Source organism: Erpetoichthys calabaricus, chromosome 14 (assembly GCF_900747795.2).
Source record: "Erpetoichthys calabaricus chromosome 14, fErpCal1.3, whole genome shotgun sequence".
Taxonomy (NCBI): domain Eukaryota; kingdom Metazoa; phylum Chordata; class Cladistia; order Polypteriformes; family Polypteridae; genus Erpetoichthys; species Erpetoichthys calabaricus.
The window spans coordinates 111,739,607-111,761,342 of record NC_041407.2 but is presented as its reverse complement, the minus strand read 5'-3'; the positions used below and the strand labels follow the sequence as shown (position 1 = coordinate 111,761,342).

Below are 21,736 nucleotides of genomic sequence, written 5' to 3'. Positions count from 1 at the left end.
TATGTGCCTCCTCCTGCCATCTTTATTGAGCGTAAAGGGCCAAGCCTGATCCGTCTCAAAGAAAGCTGGTGCTGTTGGTTGGTTGGCCCAGAGTAGCACCCTGCCTCATGACTGGCACGTGAGGACCTGCCAGCGGAGCCCCCTTGGCACTCTGGGGGAAATGAGTGAAGAATGCCGAAGAGAGCGGTGGGGTGCTGCCGGGGGCTCTTGGAGGTGGGCACATGCACTCGTGCCAGTCGTGCCTGATGACTTTTCTCTCCTTTTCAGCCTGATGGATTCTCCTGCCTCAGATCTGTTAATTGCTCCGCCACGTTCTGCATAAAAAAGCCATCAGGTCACAAAGATGGAGTGGCACGGCAGTAATGAGCAGGGCGACGTGCCCAAAGCCGGGATCCAGGGGCTGCCAGCTGGGCGGTGGGGCACCAAAGCATGTGACCACTGAAGGACAAGACTGGTGTGGGTGCAGGGTGCCAATCCACAATGCCATATGGCACCTGTGTAGCCTGTGGCTATCTGCAGCAGGTGGTGCCCCCTTTAGTTTAATCATCACTGGCACAGACTGCCCTGCAAGTTTCACATTGGCATCCTACTCATGCTGCTCACCCCCTCCTGTGCCAATCAGTCCATTTTTTTTTTTTTTTTTTTAAAAGAGCTACTCTTGAGTTTGGGAGGTGCCCATGGGCGGCAGTTCAACAGACTGCATTGGGTAAGCCTCTGTGCCAGAGGGGCTGGCGCCGATGCCCATGACAGAGGGAGGCCTTCCTGTGTGCCCACAGTAGTCATTCTAACACACAGTGACCCCTGCGGACTGCCTTGTTTTGCCCTGGTGGTCTTCAGCCGTGCAGCACGCCGCCAGCCCCCCCTCAACCCAAACACCCCAACCCCCCAGGGCGCCCCTGCATCTCCAGACAAATTTACTTTCCGCAGATTTTTATTAAGAAAACGAAATTGGCAGGAAGAGCCGGCGGACGGCAGGATGAATGCAATTTGGTGTGCGGCGGCTCGGGGGTCAGGGTGGGCGCGTGAAGATGCACAGGCGCCGGCGATTAGTCCCACCGCAGGCTGAGGGGGGGAGGGGGGGGGGCTCAGCACGCAGCTTGGGGTTACCCGACGGGGGGGGGGGGGGGTCCTGCCTGAAGACCACTGCCTGTCCAGCACGAAGGAGCTTCATCTGGTAGGCGAGGGGGGGGGGGAGCCCACCTGCAGTGCTCTGAGTATTGGTGGGCTTTTGATTTAATATTTCCAGCACTCGTTGCCTTGGTTACTCAAGCCTTATGGGATGTTCACGAGACACTCGCTCGGCTTTAACCAAGTTTCATTTCGCCGATCAGAGGAAGGCGCCGCGAAGTGCTCGTCCGTGTCCCCGGGGGTCTGCGGCGTCCAGGCGGGACCGGGAGCGTGTCCGGGGAGCCCAGTCAGGCTCGGTGTCTCCCTTCAACGGAGCGCCAATTACAGCGCCGGCGCACGAGCCGCGCGCTCATGCTGACACATCGCCGCCGGTCATCAGAAAGGACGGGCGCGCCCAATGCGCAGTCACGATGGGGCTGACAGGACGGGCCAGGCCACGCCAGGTGCGGCGGGGGTGAGTAGGTCTTCTTGAAGGTGACCACAGGCCTGCACGCCCGGTCAGTTACTGATGGTCGCCAGGTGGCACTAAAGCCCCCCACCCCCTCGAAATCGTGGCCTACTCTGCACTTCTTAAGCAGCCTACGAGTGCAGAGACCCTTGGGATTTATGCAAATGAGAAGTAATTAAAGAGGCCGAGAGCCTGAATGAGGGAAACAAAATCGGAGAAGACGCGGCGCCCCTCGCCAATCGTGCCAGTGGTGCCCTCGCGTCATTTCATTTGGGTGGCTTATGCTTTCAAAAATGTCAGTCTATATAGCAATCAAACTGGCAGAACAAAAGATTTTATGAAATGATTTTCCAGGCAGGCCCGGGAGCCGTGCTCTGCCGAAGTCCTTTACAGTGGGAATAAAGTGTACCCAGCTGTCCAGCATATCTTGAACCACTGGCCCCAGTGAAGAGCTCTGCAGTTCTAGCGCCTGGAAGGGGGTACCTCGGTAGCAAGCGCAGATCGACATCCCATAATAGGGGCGCCCTCGGATGCCACCTGTAATGAAGGTGGTGGTGGGGGGGGGAGAAACTGCCTTGACTTGACGTCACAGTGTGAGGCCGGATGTAGACACGGTTGCCTAGCAGCGCCCCCCTTTTTTTCAACAGCTTCTCTACATCTTATATAGCGCCTTTCAGGTTCTGACCCGCAACGCTATGAGCGCTGTCCGCTTCATGTGACGTCACGGTCAGGCCAGGCGCGCCGTCGGGGAAGGGAGGGGGCGGCCTTAGATTGACGTCACGGCGCTAACCCGGATGTAAAGGGAAGTGAGTGAGAAGCTCCGACCCGGGCGAAGCCGCTCCTGAGGGGTGAGTTGTTTCTGCTGGCTGGTGGTGGGCAACGGCGCCCCTTTGGTGTTCCTGCACTGGCCGGGCGGGTGAGTGGATGGGAGGAGCGAGCAAACGGAGCAGTGGTGGCGGCGGGCCGAGCGCGGTGAGGCTCGAGCGCTGCGGGGCCGCAGAGCCCCGGGCTGGCGTCACGGAGAAAGGCGGTGTCGCGGGCCTTCAAGCGGTGGGGCTCGTCCCGGGATCGCGTTGGCTGCCGCTCGGGCCTTCGCTCCTTCGCTCCCCGCTCCTTTCATTCTTCTTGCCCGCTGTTTTTGTACGCGCTCGGCCTGTGCGTCAGTGCAGAGGGGCCTGCTTGCCAAATTGTGAGCTCGCCGTGGAAGTCAATGGGGGGGAAGCTTGGCGCATGCGTGCTTCTTGCCTGCAGGGCATCCTGCCAAATAGTGCGCCGCGCTGGTGATGCGCTTGCGCAGTAGGGAGCTGCGGACGGTGGCGGCCTGGCGTGGCTCTGTGGACGGGCGCTAGGGGCGCCATGCACCCTGGGACGCGCGCTTTGTGTGATTCGCGAGCGGCCGCCGGGCCGACTTCGTTGATTTGGTCCTCCGTTTGTCTCGAGCAGTAAATACCTTCCGGTGCTGTTAACGCCGGCCGTGAAAGGCGCTATATGAGTCCTGTCGTTCGGCGTTTTCAGCTTTAGCGACCTCTGGCGACCTGTTGCTGAAGAGCCCTGGGTGCGAGGGCTAGTTGGCTGTCCAGCGATTTGAAGCTGGTACTGGACAGGCGTCTGTGGGAGGAGCTACATAAATGGAGGTGCAGGTGGCACCTTAAGGCTGGGGTTGTTTGTGACCCCCTTGAACACCTGCAATGGCTCCCTCCTGTCCCACATAGCCTTTGCTGCCACCTGGAGGCTGTGAACCGGAAGTTCAGTCGGCCGCTGGTGTGGACCTCTGGAGTTCATAGTCTGGCCTTTCGATCAGGCATGAAAGACGCTACATAAGACAGCCCTTGCTCTGCTCTGCTCTTCTTGGGGGGCTGATGCTTTTGTGAGCGGCGAGGTGCAGTGTGGGCGCTCGCCAACTGTCTCGCTCTTGCTTATTGTGATTGATAGTGGCTGGCGCGCTTGCCTAACGTAGACACCTGGCAGCTGACGGAGCACAAGTGAAAAATTGCCTCCGCCACACCTGCTGCCCACCTGTCGGATGACCGCGAGGGTCTGCAGCTGAGCGTGCCAATGTCCCTTCCTGTACCTGCTTGAGCCGAGGTTGACAGCCTTATGTTTGCCCGCCCTGATGTGCGCCCAGTCGTTGTCTTCATTTCATATAGCGCCATGAACCCAAGGTGCTCCGCGGCCCTGGCAGCGGCGTGTCCGCGATGGCTGATTATTCACTGGGTCGATTTGCTCGCTCATGTCGCGCTTGCTGGCGCCGTTGACAAAGCAAGACGAATGTGCCGCGCTGGCGTTGATGGCGGGTGCTCCACGTTGCTTGCATTTCTATTAAGTGGCGCTTGGCACGCATGAATCATCGTCAGGCGGCGCCTCGCTGTGTGCTTTGCAAGTTGCTCTTGTTGGGTTCTAAAGCACGATGCCCATGGGTGAGACTGGCAGGCCGAGGGCATTTCACACTCCTGATTCTCCCTTTTCGTCTCGGCTGCACGCACACCTGTACTTGACATCTGTCTGCTTGTGCCTCGGTTTGGCATGAGGTTCTGGTGCCCACTTTTCCCCGGTGTCAATGGCCTCGTCGCCACTTATGGGGCAGATTGTGATACTTAAGCTTCGCTTACTGCCAACAGTAATGGTGCCCACCATCTTGGAGTGCCACTTGGGCATCAGCTGTCTTCCCATTGTCTTCATATTGTTTGTCTGGACAGTAGGCCACTGCTGCCAGAGATGGGCTTGGCACACATTGAAAGTGCTGTGGCAGGTGCCCGGTAAATCTTATTAGCACCTTGACCTAACCCTAACCCTTGGAGACGTTTGCCCACAATGTGTGCTGTGGTGCCTGAGTGGCCACCTGTGCCCTTTGAGCAGTGGGCTCACTTGGCCACTGTGGCCTGCCAGTCCTTTATTTTGAGGCACTTCTAGGGCTTTACCCAAGTGAACTTCTCTGGCTTTGAATTTGAGGTCTTGAAAGAAAAGAAAAAGCAAAAATGAATAAAGTGGGCACTCGGGTGCCACCTCAGCTGGCATGCTGTGAACACTGACTGCAGTGCCCCCTCCCTCCACTGGTTTCTGGTGCCACCTAAACCTTCCTCTCACTTTTGTCTCCACAGGTTGCTGCTCGGCTCGGCCGTCCAGTGGCAAACGTCTGCTGCCCAGATGTCTGAGGTGCCCTGATCTGTGTAAGTAGCTGAGCTCCGTGCCCAATGAGTGGCAGGTCTCCGCCATGATACGAGAGTGCTGTTTGCTGGCAGCGCCAACTTGCTTCTCTGCCTTCTTGCTGGCAGTTGATGATGACGTTTGTTCTAACTGAACAAGCATTGAGCAGCAGCTGGCGCAGCATGTCATCCTGTCCAGTCCATCCTGGGTTCTCCTTGCCTGCCAGGATGCCAACCATTTAATGAATGAGCGCTACTGGGACAGCCACCCTGAGATGTGTGAGTTGCCAAGCCACCTCTCGGCAGATCCCGGGCACAGGACCACATTGACGCCATACAGAAAAAAGCTGTATAAGGCGCTATATAGGAATTGGCAGCTGTTGGCAAGCGACCCGGACGGTTGGCTCCAACGAATAATGAATTGTGGGAGTTCGGAGCTGACCGAGTGCCCGTGTTGACTCGCCGCCGCCGCTGCTTTCCAACTTTCTCTGCCTTTCCTGGTTGCCTAGCAACATGCCTTGAGCGGTGGAAGGCACCTAATTTCACCTTTATTAGCTTAGGGGCCGCGGCCGGCTTTCAGGGGAGCGCCGCGTCTCGCTGGCACTTGCCAGTTTGCAGATGATTGAGCTCGCCAGCAATATGGAGAGTTCAAGGCCTCGCGAGCACCTCGGCAAACGGCAGGATAATGAGGCTGCCTCGTTGCCTCGGCAACCACGTTGGGGGCCTGCCATGCCGGGGTCCGGCCGGGCCTCCTCCTCCGGCGGGCGCGTGCGCTGCCGGCTGATAAAGTGCTCGTCTTGTGGTGGGGCTTAGAGGGCACTTGCCGTGAGTGCCTGGGTGTGCCCAGCTGGCAGTAGGCATTCGAATTGGAATTCCACCTGGAATCGATTAAATTATTGGAATGGTGGCCCCTATGAGAGGTGCTGACATTTCTCGTCGCCATGGCTTTCTGTCTGTCGCCTTGCCCCCTGTCTGCCAACCTCCTGACTGCCCACTTGTTTTCTTTTACAGGAAGACAACAGCAGCGGGGACGACACATCTGCAGTGTGGGGTTTTTTTTTTTTTTTTTTTTTTCCTCCCCCCTTCCCCAATTTTAATTTTTTTAAAAGTTTTTTTTCTTGATCTGGACGTTGGCACACCATTTCAAGCTGGCGATGTCAAGAGTGCCAAGTCCTCCTCCCGCAGAAATGTCCAGCGGGCCGGTGGCGGAGAGCTGGTGTTACACACAGGTAGGTTGGGGAGGGATGTCGTGACAGCAGGTGGGTATGGGGCACTGTAGGAGTAGACGGGCATCATTTGGGGGCGGGCCTGCTGAGAAGTGGCTCAAGTGACAACAGGTCAAAGGCCTGAGGGTGGGTGGCAGGAAAAGTGAGAAAGGCAATTCAGAAAGCAGGTGAGTGGGTGAGGCGGGCATCATCATATTTGTGAAGGGGTGGGTTGTGCCGAGATGCCCGCTCCAGCAGCTCCTCACCATCGGCCTCTCTTTCAGATCAAAGTTGTCAAGTTCTCCTACATGTGGACCATCAACAACTTCAGCTTCTGCCGGGAGGAGATGGGCGAGGTGATCAAGAGTTCGACCTTCTCGTCAGGAGCCAATGACAAGCTGAAGTGGTAGGTGGGCCTCAGGCGTGGCAGTGGGCAGATCGCGTGTCCTGCCTCAGGCCAAGCTCAGCTCCTTGTCCTCTGCCCGCAGGTGTCTGAGGGTCAATCCCAAGGGGCTGGACGAGGAGAGTAAGGACTACCTGTCCTTGTACCTGCTGCTCGTCAGCTGTCCCAAGAGCGAAGTCCGGGCCAAGTTCAAGTTCTCCATCCTCAACGCCAAGGGGGAGGAGACGAAGGCAATGGGTAGGTGTGGGCACTGTAGTCCAGCCAGACTGTGCCCGTCACCCTCTCACTCTCATCTCCTGCCTTTCAGAGAGCCAGCGGGCATACCGCTTCGTGCAGGGCAAGGACTGGGGCTTCAAGAAGTTCATCCGAAGAGACTTCCTCTTGGACGAGGCCAACGGGCTGCTGCCCGACGATAAGCTCACCCTCTTCTGTGAGGTAAGTGTGCCGTCGATGCCAGGGGCACGGTATGGTGGAGCTGAGCCCCCTCGAAGGCACTGGCATCACCCCAGACACGGTAAGCTGGCCGCGGCCTTCCGAAGCTCCCCTCGTGATGGATGGGTCTGCACGGGCGCACCTGGCACTCGCTTGGTATGCCTTATTAAAACGTGCGCCGTGGTGGCCAGCAGGAGCCGACATCTTGTGGGATAAATGACTTCTCCCTTCTCGTGCTCTCTCTGCTGACGCTGCATCTGCACGCGTGGCGGCACCCATCGTTCATTAGTGCCAAGTGCCTGCTGAGCCCGAGGTGCGGTGCTGTGAGTGCCCCTCACGGGTCCATGCGGGCCAGCCTGTGCTCCTCCACTCTTTCTCTCTCAGAGTTGGCACCTGGCTCTATCAGAGTGTGGCGACTGCCACCCGGGTATGAGAGGCGGTGCAGTGCCCGAGTATCTGGCATTCCCAAGCCAGGACAGAGTGGTTAACTTTTGTGTCCTTTTCTCGCTTTGCCCTGGCAGGTCAGTGTGGTGCAGGACTCGGTGAACATCTCTGGGCAGAACACCATGAACATGGTGAAGGTGCCCGAGTGCCGCCTGGCAGATGAGCTCGGAGGATTGTGGGAAAACTCGCGCTTCACGGACTGCTCCCTGTGTGTGGCGGGGCAGGAATTCCAGGCCCACAAGGCTATTCTGGCAGGTAGGCGTTTGGTGGTCCGCGTTGTTACTCGTGAGTGACTTGCGATCCCCCCCAAAGATGATCTGATTGCGTAATGATGAATCTGGGGACTGGCAGAGCGGGGGCACAGGGACGTGGAGAGGAGCAGCGTCATTAGCACGATGGGATTCCCCAGTGCCTGGCACAGCGTGTATAGCGATGGGCCTGCCGTTGTGCACCAGCTGTGCAAAATGGAGCAGGCCAAGGCCAAGTGCACCCCTGTGCCAGCCCTGCTGCCCGGGTGAAAGAAGTAGGCATGTGACACTTGACTAGAGTTTTCAGCAAGTGTGACCAGCCACTGGCATTGGCACCAAGCCCACATTCGGCTAAAGTTGTCTGTCTTGTGTGTTTCATTCCGCAGCCCGCTCGCCAGTGTTTAGTGCCATGTTTGAGCACGAGATGGAGGAGAGCAAAAAGGTGAGTGGCACAGGTGGGGTGGGCGATGTCTGGACTGCTGAGACCCTCTGTTTGTTTGTTTTCCTGCACTGACTGAATGTGTGAGAGTGGCATCGTGCTGCCAGCCGTCACACTGTGACTCTGCCCTTATTTTACAGAACCGAGTGGAGATCAACGACGTGGAGCCCGAGGTTTTCAAAGAGATGATGTGCTTCATTTACACGGGCAAGGCGCCCAACCTTGACAAGATGGCAGACGACCTGCTTGCTGCCGCGGACAAGGTAGGTCAGCCCGGGCAGCATCGTCCTGGCAGCGGCCCGTGTGCAGCGCCGCTCTTGTGCCTCACGTCTGTCTTGTCTGTGCCCCCGCCAGTACGCCCTGGAGCGCCTCAAGGTGATGTGTGAGGATGCCCTCTGCAGTAACCTGTCGGTGGAGAACGCGGCCGAGATCCTCATCCTGGCGGACCTTCACAGCGCCGACCAGCTCAAGACTCAGGCGGTGGACTTCATCAACTAGTGAGTGCCCCCCGCGCCGCTCTCTGCCCGCATTCATTGTCAGTGCGCTGTTGACACTTTAATTTGATGCCATATTGCAGTTTTGTTGATCCTCGTCCCCGGAGATGGGAGCCTTCGGCTTCTGCCCGCGTCGCCCCTCCTGCTCTCGCTTGACAAAAAAAAAAAATCAATGGAGAAAATTGTGAGCCGTAACAAATGGCGAGGCCGCGGCACAGCGGCGCTGCCCGGCAGACTCCCTGCCCCCACCCGCTGATTAGAGCAGAGGCCTTGGATTAGCGCGAAGAAGGATGGCGAGGGGCGCTTATTGCGCTCGGCATGTCGATGTTCTGACAATGCCCCTGGGACGCGGGCGCTCAGCCATCTCGCACACCTGACAGGTGCCGCGGAAAAGGAATTGATATTGATCTGAGGATATTGTGCCCGCGTCAGAAGGAGCCGTGTCTGTAGCCGCTCGCCTCCCTCCTCCGCCACATTCGGGTGCCCACTGGTGCCACTGCTCTGGCCCATGGTGCTGCTGAATAAAGAGCCATTGTGCTTGGCAGTGCCACGTGAGGCCTTTGCCCCAGGCCTCGCCACGCTGCTGTGTGTGCCAACGCTCCTTCTTCCTCATGCAGCGTGTGAGGCTGTTAAGTGGGCGGTGTGAAGCGTCGAGGGATGCCCGTCGTAATTGCAGCTGCACCATCCGCATTCGGAGGCCCATCATGTACTTAATTGATATCGCGGAGCTCGCTGACACGGGTGAAATGAGACGGGCAGCCGAGAGATCCGTCTGCTGCCCAACGAGCCGGCTGACGGCTCTGCGATGTCGGGATTTGTGAGCGAAGGAGAAATCGATGGGAGATTGGGGGGGCACCACACGTGGGGGCCCATAAATTAGAGGCAACTGCACTGGGCTTGTTACAATTGAGTCATAGGACCCCGTCACACACCGAGGGGCCACTTTGGAGTCCTCAGCGGGCACCCGGGAGGGAAAGACGGGGGTTTGATCCACTGGTGCACAATCTGCGAATCCATGCTGGGGACCACTGTGCCACTCACTGGGCTGTACCCGTGGGCACCTTAGGTATTCCAAGCAGCCATGTGGCGCATGTTGATCGGTATCCCCTGACGCCTCCACCCTGGTGGGCTCCATGTTTCTCAAAACCCAAATGGTCACTTCAGGTCGTAACCCCCCAGGATGTCACCGCTGGTGAGGTACCCACCCCGTGTGTTGGCCAGGTTAGGTTGTGCCGAAGCATTCGCCCTGGCCGGTCAGCTCCGTTCCTGGCACCTGTTGGGATGTCGGCCGGTGGGGCGCGGTGTCCTCGGGTTGGCCTGCGGACCCCCTTTTAATGTGCTCTCCTTTTATTTGACAGCCACGCCTCGGACGTCATGGAGACCTCTGGCTGGAAGTCCATGGTGGTGTCGCACCCTCACCTCGTGGCCGAAGCGTACCGCTCGTTGGCATCAGCACAGTGCCCCTTCCTGGGCCCCCCGCGGAAGCGGCTGAAGCAGTCCTAATCTGCCCTCCTGCTGCCCCCCCACCTCCACTTTCCATTTTGAGAACTGCTTTGATTTGATTCTTGTGATTTGTACCCGAGGAAAAAGACAAGTGGGCAGCCCCTGGCACGGCGCCCCCTAGACCCACCCGGGGCCCTGTACTTCGTGCCTTTGTGGCTGTGCAAGGACAGCAGAGTGAGAGCTTTGAGCGTTTCCTTTCGGGCGACGGCTGCCCGCCATCCGGCTGTTTTCATGGAAGCGAGCCAAAGGATGCCAAGCAGGAAGGCCGTGGCGGAGGAGGAACAAACGGATCAGACGCCGGTGCCCCATCGCCCGCCCGCTCACTCTCAAACTTGCACTAAAACTTCTTCCCTCCCTGAGCTCCGCTTGACTGGCAACCAGACTGGAAGGAAGCTTGGAATCGAGGAGAGCGGCGGGTGCCAGTGCTCGGCTCATTCCTTGGAAAATTTTTATTTGGAAATTTTGGGAAAAAAAAAAAAAACTAAACTAAACTAAACCTGGCCAAAGGACGGAGTGCCACGTGTGCCACGTGACTCCCCTCTGGCCTCACAGAAGGAGCGAGATGTAGGAGAGGTAAGCGCTGGCGGCATGCCTGGCACAGGCGGGCACCCCTGTGTCGGTGACGTCTGTAAATTCCGTTTTTATGGATGCTGATTGGAGTGAGTTGACCTGTCATTTGCATATTCAATTGGAATTTTGTATTAAAGGGAGTGGCCGGCTGGACGGACTGAGTGCCCAGTTGCCCTCCGCTGCCCGCCCTCTCAGTTGCTGTCGCCGGTGCCCGATGTCTCCATAGTTGTACCCGTCATCATCTTCTTTGGGTTTTTGAAGATATAAATGACCGCTATTTTGTATTGTAGCGCCTTGCTGTGTCTGCGTCTTTCTTGACCCCCGCCGTGGTGCCCTTTGTGTTGGCGCTGCCCCCCCGCCGCCTTTTGTCGGCGCCGCAGCCTCACGATTGAGCTGTGAGAGGAAAGCAATTTGAAATGAAAAGTTAAAGGATCAAGAAGTAAACCCCCCCCGCCGCCCGATTGATCTCCTCATTAGACGAGCTGGCGGGCCGCGTTAACCCCCGCGCTGCCGTGCCCACCGCCTCCTGTTGCCTGGTTACCACTTTCATCGCGGCTCCTTCATATAGCGCCCCTTCACTGCCCCCTCCAGACCCCCCCCCCCCCGCGCTTCGGCCGCTGTGATCTGCTTGGCACCTCCTCTCATGCAACTCATTTACCTAAACATCAGATGATGTGCCATCTGTCGACGCTGCCAAGACTCGCAATGATAAAGAGCTGGCAAGTGAAAAGACGGGCAGAGCGGCTTGGGGGCTCCTAGCTCGCCACTTGGAGATGGCACCATGCCACAAGCCAGTGCGAAGTCGGCAGCGAAGGAAACCGAATGGGTGAAGATGTTGTCCCTGTGCCAACCTGTGGCCAGGCACCTGGGTCATGGGCATGTGCCCCGTTGCCTCTGTTTGCCTTAGTGAATCGGTGTATTGGCATCCAGATGCCAGGCAGGGGGTAGACCCACCAAGTAGCCTTCTTACCCGCTCCGCGACCCAGGGACCCCTCGCCAGTCTGCCATCGGTGTTTGCAGCGGTCTCCATGGAAACCGGCCTAAGCGACTCTCCATTTAAATCGAAATGTGATGCGAGGTGTTTCATCGGCGTGCGGCTGCTGGGCACATTTAACAGGTGTTAACAGCGGGCCGTGTGGCACACCAGTCACAGGAAACGAGACGTGGCAGACAGAAGTTGGCGTCCCAAACACCACGACGGGCCTTGTTCTTGGCGCTCCGTTTAGGGATCGATAATCTGAGGTGCTAATTGAATTAAGAGACCATCTGCTCTCGTGTGGGAGCCACGCCGCTGCTGCCAACGACAATGGGGCTGGCTGGCTGGCTGGCTGGCTCTGCTCGAAGGGCATATCTGGGTGGGTGCCCCTCGCCCCGCCATGGATAACCTCTTACAGGAGCCCCCGCTATCTGCGCTGGCACGGCAGCTCCGGGCTGGACACCGAGTGCTCGGCCGCCAGGCTTGTCGTCGCCCTCCACTGCCGCCCCGGCGCTTCTCCTTTGTCTGCAATTAACTTCCAAGCCTTTCCAGCATCCATCTCCATTAGTGGCACTCCAGGCCGTCACGCCAACTACAGCTGCGGGCGCCGTCTGTACCCTCGCCGCCGCTCAAGGAAATGATGTGTGCCACGGCCCACCACCAGGTGATGGAGTGGCACATGTCACACTGAGCGAGGGGGGAAGTAGATGGGGGTGCAAGGGATGGCAGAAGGGTGAGTGTGCCAAGTCAGACTGTGAAGGTGAGAGCGGGAGTGTGTGTGCGGGCGCGGGAGAACCAGCGAGGGGGGAGATGTTGGTGCGACACCCCAGTAGGAGTGTGAGAGCGGGCAGAGTGTGTGAACGGGTGTCGCTGTGTTAGTACGACACGTTGATGAGAGCGTGAACTTGACTATCAGCGGGACCACCCTGATGCTGGGCAGAGTGTGTGAGCCGCCCTGCCCGTCTCCCAGATGCCCGTCCTATTGCTCTTCTTCCTTGCACACTTCAAGAGATGGCTGACTGCCTGGGGTGAGGCTCACACCAGCGTGGGTGCCCGAGGGCTTGGTTTTGCTGGCTTATACGCTGCCACTTGTCTTCAAGCCATGTCACACACTTGATGCCACATGGACTGACTGGCACTCACTTACACCTTATTGTGCACACTTGTGTCTCCGGGGATGGTGTTGCCACCTGTCGCTCTCACTTTTTATTTGTGTTAATTTCTCTCTTCTTGTTGCCTGCTGTGCCATCTGCTGAGTGCCCCCCCCCCCCCCATGGCAGCGGGCACGTGGCTGCCATGTGGAAGCTCCAATTCATTTTGTGCTGAAGGAGCCGCTGCCGCTGTTTCCGCTGGCATTTACCAAGACGTATTGCGCAGCTCTCTAATTAATGAAGCGCCGTGTCCGGCAGCAATTATTTCCTCAGCATTTTAATCTCGCCGGCCGCTGCCAACATATGTTTCTGCGTGGCGCACTCGTTCATCACTGCAATTGGCACCTAGGAGCCGAGTGGCTCTTCCCTGCTGCCACCACGCGCCGCATGGAGACCGAAGTTCACCTGGCCTTGTTGGCCTTTTGCTAGATGGCAGTGAGTCGATGATGCCAGGTGTACGATCGAAGTGCTTGGCGCAGCTGGCGCCGTCTGTTGTGTGTGGGATAACTGGCTCAAAACAAACCTTTAACAATGTGGCCTCCACTCACGCACATTCACCTTGGGAGGCACAAGTGCCACATCACCCTGATGAACCGCCTGGTGACCCTGTTGAGCTCTTTCTGTTGGCACCCTGTGTGGCACACTAAGCCGCTGATCACTGACCCCTATCTACCATGCATCATCTTAGTGTACCTGGGGGCCAAGCTGGCACCTGCCTGGGCACTACAACATAGCATCTTGTTCCTCTATGTTGCAGACGGGCCATTTCTGGTTGGGCACTCATCCAGTGGCGCAGTTTAATAAATAAACGTGGCACCAAGTGCATTTGCCATCTGTCACGGGTACCCTTGTTAGACTGGAGCACAGACAGAACATGGCATTGAGGGGCTCCTAGGTTATTTGGCCATGGCATGGTATTCATGGCTCTGTGTGCCACACTACTGCCTCAATGCCCGCAGCCACGTCCAGTCTCCCTCGTGGCCTGGCACCCAAGTCACTTTAAGTAGTAATGGGCATCACCAGGGAGAACCTTCTGGATTAGCAGTGGAACATGACCAGGGCCTGTGCCATGGTCCTAAAGTGGGCAGCATCAGAAGCAAAGCCCCGCCTTCAAATCTGTGCCCCTTTCCCACTCTCGGTTGTTTCTTTACCCTCACCCTCCCTCCTCGTCACATTGTTCCCTTTACTCCTCCCTCGCACTTCCATCCTTCCAGGGCTCCTCAGATGCCCCACAGGCCTTTGCTCGTTACTTTTTTTTGAAGTTCCCTTTACTCGCCCCCTTAACTTGTGCCCACTGCCCCCTGCCATGCCCAGATTCACCCCGATCTCTTTACTCACTTCCTGCCATGGTGACTTGTACCCCTGCCCACCCGTGTTTTTCTCCTGTGCCTGTCGGCCCCTCTACTCTGGTGCCGCTCCGCTCCCTAGAGGCCCACATGCCAGCCTCCTCATTCCAGCTGTAATTACTGAAGACGAAGGAAATTCCCTCAAGGATTTTGTCAACAGTAGGAGAAGATGAGCTGGAAAAGGGGGGAGGAGGAGGTGCTGGCACTGTGAGGTGGGACCCCGCAGGGGGCGCTGATGTCGAATTTCTGGGGTGAAGCCTGGCTGGTCAGATGGCACAGAATGGGGCAGCACAGTCCCTGGGCATGCATTCCCACCTGCTTGGTGCCAAAACAAGTAAAGCTGAGCCGAAGCCTGACGTGTGTGCCCTTTCAATGACACAACAGACAGCTGTCACCACATGTCACTCACTGTCCTTTATTACACACAGCCACAGTCGACCTGATCACTGAGATCCCAGGTACCCACCCTATGAGAAGAGGCAGAGCCAACATCCAGGTGTCCAGCAGGTGCCCACCTCATGCCCCTCACTGGTCAGTGGAGGCTCCGTGGGGACGTCACCGCAGAGGCTGGCCACTCGCTTCAAACGGCTGCCGCTGCACGCGTGCCGTGACAAACGGTCCGAGCGCCTCTGCTGCCCTCTGCTTTCAAAGGGCTGCTGGCAGCATGCAAACAATATGCTAATACATGCAAATGAGATGCTAATGCTGCCAAACAGAATGTTGCTCAGTGGCCGAGGCCTGCCTGCATGTCTGGGAGGGGGGCAGCGGGGGAGCCGGGCAGGACCATCACACTCGCTCTGCCCCTTTCTCATTCATCCTTACCGGGCCCTCTGAGGCTGGGGGACATGGGGGGCGGCATTTCTCCTCCATTGTCTTTGTGGCGCCCCTGCTCTCGTGGTGTTTGTGTGAATTTCCTTGGATTGCTGCCCAATGAGGGGACCTGCAGGGGGCGCTAATGTCACTGCGAGAGATGCTTGCGTCCCACCTGGGCTGCTGATGGAGGCTCTGCTGGGATCCAGGGGTGGGGCGGTCGCCTCGGCCCAGGCCTACCCCGCGGGCAGGTAGGGCATCTCGTTGTGGTAGTTGTAGTCGGGGCAGACCTTCTGCACCATGCGGTAGTCGGTGCTGTAGAAGGAGATGTAGATGCAGATGACCTTGAAGGGCTTGGAGCAGACCCAGGAGACGTGGCTCTGGATGTGCTCCTGGAAGCAGGTCTTGGACGGGTCGTAGTTGCACAGTGAGGTCTTCTTGTTGCGGTCCACCTTCTCGTATTCCACGCGGCAGTTGAAGATCTTTGAGTCCTTGGGGTAAATGACGCTTTGCCGCTCGAGGTCAAACTCCACCGCCTTGACGGGGGGCACCAGGCTGACGGAGATGTTCCCCTGGCCCGTGGAGTTGTGCCGGAAATAGACGCTGAAGGTGCCGTTGCCGTGGTCCACGATCTTCCCGGTGATCAGCAAGTTGAGACGCACCGTCTTGATGTTGGAGTAGAAGTCGCCCCAACCGAACATCTTCTTGAATTTGCCCGTCTTGACGATGGGCCTTCGTTTGACTCTGGAAATGGAGTCCACCCGCGGGTCGTTTCCCAGCATCTCCCAGAACTCCTGCTTGGAGAATGGCACAGGCGGGTGATAGGGTAGCTCGAGGGCAGAGTCGTTGGCCGCTTTACTGCGAGTCCAGCGGTCGAGGGCTTCGCTGAGGACGCCCACCGTCTTGGCAGCTCTGCTGTCCAAAGGCTCGACTTGTGCAAGTGCCACCTGTGGATGAGAAAGGGCAGTAGGTCAGCCGACTCTCCATACCCGAGTCCCACTGCTCCCCGACACCCACCGCTAGGAAAGAGTGGCAGTCAAACCTGGGTTCACAGGGTGCGGTCTGCAGATGGGATGCCATGGCCGAGTGGCACCAACCATATAAAGTGAGCCTGGCATGAGTGGAAAAGGAGGCCTGCCAGTCAGTGGCCCTAGGACTTTTGTGTACTTTTACCCAGACCCGTTACATGCGGGGTCTAGTGGTCACCTGGCATGTCTCTGCTTTTTAGGTTGATGATTTCCACCGTAATGCCCAGTGTAGCACTGGCCCTTGTGTGCCCGACTATCCACTCTGTGCTTTCCCTGCACATCCGTTTATTTGAGCTTATCTGCTGGCACCACACCTCAGTACTTGTCCAGGGTGCCCATTTAGGTGGAATGTGGCTGCCAATGTGGTCCTGCTGCACCAGTTTTAGCGGCTTCACCTTCATTCTGTTTTAATGCTCTTAAAGGGAGTCGATGCCCTCGTTGGTCGATTAGAGGTGCATGCTGCAGCGGCGCCCATCACAGCAGATGCCACCCCCGGTGCCCATTTTAATGGTCACGTGGCAAGCCAGGAGCCGCGGCTTCATGTGGAAAGCTGCAGGGAGCCCCGCGCGCGGCCCCGAGTGTAACGAGCGGCGCGGCGCCTGCATTGTCGGCACTTCGATCGGGCGACGGGGGACCGCGGAGAGCGAAGGGGGGGTGTGTGGGGGGGTCGGGCAGGCCGAGAGAGAGAGAGAGTCGCCATCGACCACCCCCCTTTAACTCAACGGAGGGCTCCACCATCTGCCCCACACGGTGCGCCCCCTCTCGGTCACTGTCTGCTGCCGAGTGCGACGTCCCGATGTGACCGAGCGAGAGCGCGCGCGCGCGCCTCTCCTTTAAATCGGAGTCTCTCATTACGAGCGCAATTAGCAATAAACGGGAGCGCGCCGTCCGTGTGCCGCCACCAGGGGCACTGCGGTCAAAGACCCCTTTTAAACTTAATATAGCGCCGTGCAGCCGCCTTTAGTATCTGAAATACGATGCCACTGTAGGAAAGGCGCTATAAAGGAGAGTCTGCCTCGAAGTGACGGGAATGCCACCCTGACCACATTGTGTCACAATACTAGCCCGTTGCTGCTCGAATTCTTTATTTTGTTGGTGGTCTCTAGTCGTCCAGGGGCTCAGAAACAGGAACCGCACACTGTGAGGACGGTGTAGAGACCACCGCGGTGGGCACCATACCCTAAGGCGTCGTTTGGGCTTGACGGACCTTCTCTCAGAGCCGCTGGGCTTGTCCCAAGTGTGCCAGTCACGATCGCGTGACTCTACCCGGCTTTTTCACACCTTGACCTCCTGACAGCAGTGCGACACGTGCCAAGCACGCGAGTGCCCGCACTGCCCTCCCCTCACGCCCAAGCCTAAGACCTGCAGGTATGGCAGAAGCGCCGGGGACGACATCGGCTTCACTTGGCAGGCTTCCGGCGCTCCCCATCTGTTAAAAGCGCAGATGCACCGAGAGGAGCCTCGGCCGCGGACGGCTGGAGGTCACTTTGTGCAGATTTGCAGAAATGCGGCCCGCCTGGCAGCCACGAAATGGCACGACCAACGCGGGGTGGGCACGCAGATGCCAAGACAAGGCTCCCAGGACGCAGCAGACTGGCATCCATGCCCTGCTGTGACTCGCGAAAGACTGGCAGATGCATGAAGCGCCATGGCGGAGGGGAAAACAAAAACAAGCAAACCGCTGGGCAGATGTGAAAGACGCCATATTAAAGAAAGAGGAACCGAGAGATGAACCTAAAAGACACTTGAGAGATAAAAACACGTCAGCTTAGAGACTGGTGGACAGAAAAGAAGAGTGAGAAAGAAAACATAAAGAAGTGAGGGAGCTGACCGAGAGAAAGAGAGATTGAAAGGCACTTGGAGATGAAGGGCGCTATATAGACAGGTGGATAGAGAGGCGTGGAAAGGGTTAAATAAGATTAGCTGGCAAAGGAGATCCTCAGAGAAGTGGAAGACACAACAAGATAGATAGAGAGATAGATGAGTGAAAGGCACAGTGGCTCTCAGTCTGTGGGGCGGGCCCCCCTTGGGGGGCGCAAAGCAACATAAAGGGGGGCGCTAAGATGTAAAAAAAAAAAACAAGAATCAAAAATATGAAAAATCCATCTATTGAAACCAACACAAATTAATTTAAAATACATTCTGATATTAGAAAAATAAATCTACAGTTAGATAAACGTCGATAAAAGTTAAGTAGATAAAATAAAATATGCATCTATGATATATCATTAATTAAAAAGAACAAACTGGTATTAGTGGGCTCCTTTCAAAAAAACGTTAGGGGGGGGCGCAATTAAAACTGTTATGAAAACTCGGGTGGCAAATACTTAAAGATTAAGAAACGCTGCACTATATAATAGAGAGATAGAGTGAGTGAAAGGCACAATAGATAGATAGAAATGAAAGGCACTATATGATAGATAGATAGATAGATAGATAAGGCGCTGGTTTTTATTGAGACAGCCATTCCTTCCATTCGCTGCATTGACGAGCAGACGACAGACAGACGCGCAAGTCCGGCGTTGTGTCGAAGGGCCGAAGAGTCCGCGCCGTATAAGACGGACAGCTGCACGTGAGGGACGCCATTCGGGCGCCGCCCTGCGCCGTTAAATTTTTTCGCGAGTCCCAATTTGCTTCTGCAGTGGGTGCGAACAGCCCCGTCCTGACCACAAGCCTAGGAGTCCCAAGAGGAAAAGCGGACTCGGTGTGAATGCCGATGACGCCCACATTGTTCTCCACCGGTGAACTTCGGTGGTCCCCGTGGGATGTCCCGTCACTCGTCGGCTCTTCGCTTTTTTTTTTTTTTTCTTTCCTTGCTGGGCTCACCTGTCTTTATCGGTCCAGTAGTCCATCTGCCTGTCCATCTAAGAGACCCCAAGGACACCTCGACGTTTGTCGCGCTATCACAGCTCTGCACAGCGGCCGGGGTCTTCCGTTCTTTTCTCCTTCCTCTGCCTACAAGACCGAATCCTGTAGCGAGCGCCGCATTTCGCTCGCAGTAAGCCGACCTCGTTGCCACTCACTTTTGGATGAAAGTCTGATTTGTTTTTGGTGGTCGCTCCGATATCAGGGGTCGATTCTGCTCCGCGGCCGCCACTCGCACTCACCTGCACACGCGTTTCAAAGCCTTCCGTTTCTGGCAGCGACTCTCACCTGTGTGAGCCCAGTGGTCCACTTTGTATGCCACCTGGGAAGTTTAATCATAATAAGGAATGACATTTTATTTAGCGATTTTTATTTGGACTCCAATCAGAAGTCGCCGTTTTCCTGGACACACTGAGGAGAACAGCGAAAGGCTGCAGGTGAGGACCCCGAGCGCTGCGCCATCGTGCCCACCGTGTCATTTTCAAATCCCCTTAAATCCTCTCGTGCCTGGCGGAGGTTATGGCGATCCGCTCAGGATGCGACTTCAACCCGACGAACCGAGCAGCTGTGGCCGAGTCGAAACCGCGGGGCTCTGCAGGGCTGTGGAAGCAAGGCGACCACGGTGAGAGTCGCCCCCCATCAGAGGGTCGTGTATATAGCACCTGGGGTCGATGGCTCAAGCCTTTATTTACGCGTGGGGTGGACCGCACCACTGGACCCCAGCGTGGCGCCCGTCTGGCGGTAGATCCCAGTCCTGACACCCACCATAGGGCAACATGAAAGTAACAAGAAAATTCGGGAAGGTGAAGGCTGCACCGCCTAACGCACGGAAAGGTCTCGTGGAGGGTCTCCCCCAGGTGAGTGATCCCAGTCAAAACACAGGGTCTGCACAAAGACACGGGCAGGCACCGTGACAGTGTGGCACAGCAGTATTGATGGGCACGCACGGGGGTCTGCCGAGGTCCCGGCTGGGGACAGTCCATGACTTTCACTTCGGACCTCCGGAGTGTTCAGTGCCCACCTGAGCCCCCCGCTCCCCACACCTCCCAAAACAACGGTTCTGCTTGATGTGTGGACAGGTTCAGTGACCCGCCGCGCAGCCACCTCGCTCCGCGACACGGCCACGCACCGACGGTGACAGTAGGGACACCTGTTAAACCCCGCACGTACGCGAGCCTCGGCGATCGATCGATTCATTCATCCATCCATCCAACTATCAAGCCCCCCAAGACTCCCAACGCCGGACCCTCACCAGGTAGGTGGCCCCCTGCAGGAGCAGCACGGCGCACCAATGGCCAAGGCGCATCTTCTCGCGAAGTTGAGGCGCTTCAGCTGCCGGAGCTCACGGGGGTGCACAGCATGTCTTCTGGAGCGGACCGTCCTTCCACACCGAGCGAGCCGCGGCGGAGCGCCTCGCCGGCCGGCTACTCTACCCTGTGTCCGTCGGCTTCCCGGGGAGGCAGCGCTCCTCCTCTCGCGTCCATGGCCGGAAGGAAGGCGGTCTCGCCAAGGTCTTCGGAAGAGGCGCGACTTCGTTCTCCGCTTGTCGGTGCCTCAGTCGCCGGCGTGCTCCGGCTCTGTCATCGCGCCGCGGGTCTGCAGAGCTCAGCGAAGCGCCCGCCCCGCGCACAGCACGCGTCTGAGGAGCCGCTCGGCGGGTGCGCCTTTTATAGGGGAGCGTGCTCGGGCTCGGCCCCACCAAGCCCGCGATCGCTGGCACTCTGTCAGATAACCCTGGCGAGCCGAAGCCGGAGCCGGGCAGCGCGCGTCTGCGCTCCCGAGCCTGGCACGTGACGTCACACGCCGGTCTCCAGGGCGCCCAGTCTTCTGATTTCCACGAGCGCTCCGGCTCGGGGGTCTCCTGGCTGCCCCCCCCCTTCACCCCCCCCACTTTGATGTTTCCGCCTGTCTTTGAGGCAGCGCGGCACCTTCCGTTTGTGCCGCCGCGCAGGTCCGGGGCGCCCAGGGGTGGGTGTAGGGTACCCTCGGCCTGGCGGCGGGCGGCCGGAGAGGAGAGTCGGTGCCAGGGGAGTAGTGCCAGGACTCCCGCGGATGCCAGCGCAAGTTCGCTCAGAGCAACAGTTAGGAAGTGAGTGGCATTTGGAAAGGTCGGGGGAGGCGACAGCGAGTGACACCCGTGGGCCACTCTTGGTGTGCTGTTGTGCGGGTGCTGCCACTCGTCAGGGGCCGTCGGGGAGGGTGACAGCGACAACGACACGTGACGGCTTCTGACAGCCCAGGTGAGTGCCCGGGGCCTGTCCTTGTCACTCCCGCTGTCCCAGGCGCGCGCGCCTTTGCGTTCTGTGACAGGCGCAGGTGGCAACTTACGTTTGTGGCGTTTTAGCGACCTCATGTGGACGCGTCTGGAACGACACACCCCGCTTGCCAATGTCCAGGTGGCACTCGACTTCAGGAGGGCGACTGGACCTTCGTAAAGGGGGCTGCTGTTTCCGGTCCCCACTCCAGTCGTTTTACGGTTTACAGTTTCGGAAGAATTCCAAGTTGTGACCAGCTGGCATCTACCTTGGCAACTCCTTCACCACCTTCAGAACGGATTCACCTTCAACACTTGCTTTGCCCACCTCAGACATCTGGGGGGTCATCTGCACAACAGTGGGCACGTGGCAGGAGTGGACCCTGGAAGAGCTGCCCGTCCATCAGCGGGCACATGTCGGCCTCATCGGCTCTTGATGCCCATCTCTTAAAGTCCTTTGAGTCAAGTGGCTCTTCCCTGGGGCACGTCGGGCACTAAATCAGCTGGCAGGCAATGAGCTGCTGCTGCCCTCTGCCTGGACGTGCACTTTGACCCAGTGGGATACCCAAGCCCCCCCTCCCTCATTTTTAGACCCCCCATTTCATAATTTGGTCGACTAGCTGGACGCCCTTTTCGTCTTCATCATCTGCCACTCCATGTGCAGCAATTCCACCAACTCGAGGGTCTGCGATGCTCCCGCTACCCTAGGGTGGTCTTACGGTGGTCATGCGAGACCCCACTCTGTGCAGCCCTTTGCTTTGTGTTTGCACCCTCGCCTCTTTCAGGTTGATGTGACACTTTTGTGTCCCCTGATCAAATGCCAGGGTGTGCCAACCTTGTTGGAACTTT

At 57.7% G+C, this 21,736-nt stretch overlaps 2 protein-coding genes across 5 annotated transcripts; one reads left to right on the top strand and one right to left on the bottom strand.

The window, feature by feature from the left end:
- The first annotated feature begins 2,308 nt into the window (after positions 1-2,308).
- On the top strand, positions 2,309-10,746 carry spop (speckle type BTB/POZ protein). Of its 4 annotated transcripts, none has more exons than XM_028819000.2 (11): positions 2,309-2,424; positions 4,675-4,741; positions 5,829-5,948; positions 6,209-6,330; positions 6,413-6,564; positions 6,635-6,762; positions 7,281-7,458; positions 7,838-7,893; positions 8,031-8,153; positions 8,245-8,387; positions 9,743-10,746. In XM_028819000.2, the coding sequence occupies exons 3-11, from the start codon at positions 5,874-5,876 to the stop codon at positions 9,885-9,887; spliced, it is 1,122 nt and encodes a 373-aa protein (XP_028674833.1). In that variant the 5' UTR covers positions 2,309-2,424; positions 4,675-4,741; positions 5,829-5,873; the 3' UTR covers positions 9,888-10,746. The 4 variants fall into 4 exon arrangements, with proteins under 4 accessions (XP_028674833.1, XP_028674835.1, XP_051775025.1 ...); XM_028819002.2 differs by having other exon boundaries at positions 4,675-4,743; positions 5,731-5,948; XM_051919065.1 differs by having other exon boundaries at positions 2,374-2,492.
- Positions 10,747-14,324: 3,578 nt separating this feature from the next.
- On the bottom strand, positions 14,325-20,502 carry LOC114664756 (neurexophilin-1). The gene is made up of 2 exons (XM_028819004.2): positions 19,886-20,502; positions 14,325-15,687 (listed from the first exon to the last, which is right to left on the bottom strand). The coding sequence occupies exons 1-2, from the start codon at positions 19,937-19,939 to the stop codon at positions 14,977-14,979; spliced, it is 765 nt and encodes a 254-aa protein (XP_028674837.1). The 5' UTR covers positions 19,940-20,502; the 3' UTR covers positions 14,325-14,976.
- Between the last annotated feature and the right edge of the window lie 1,234 nt (positions 20,503-21,736).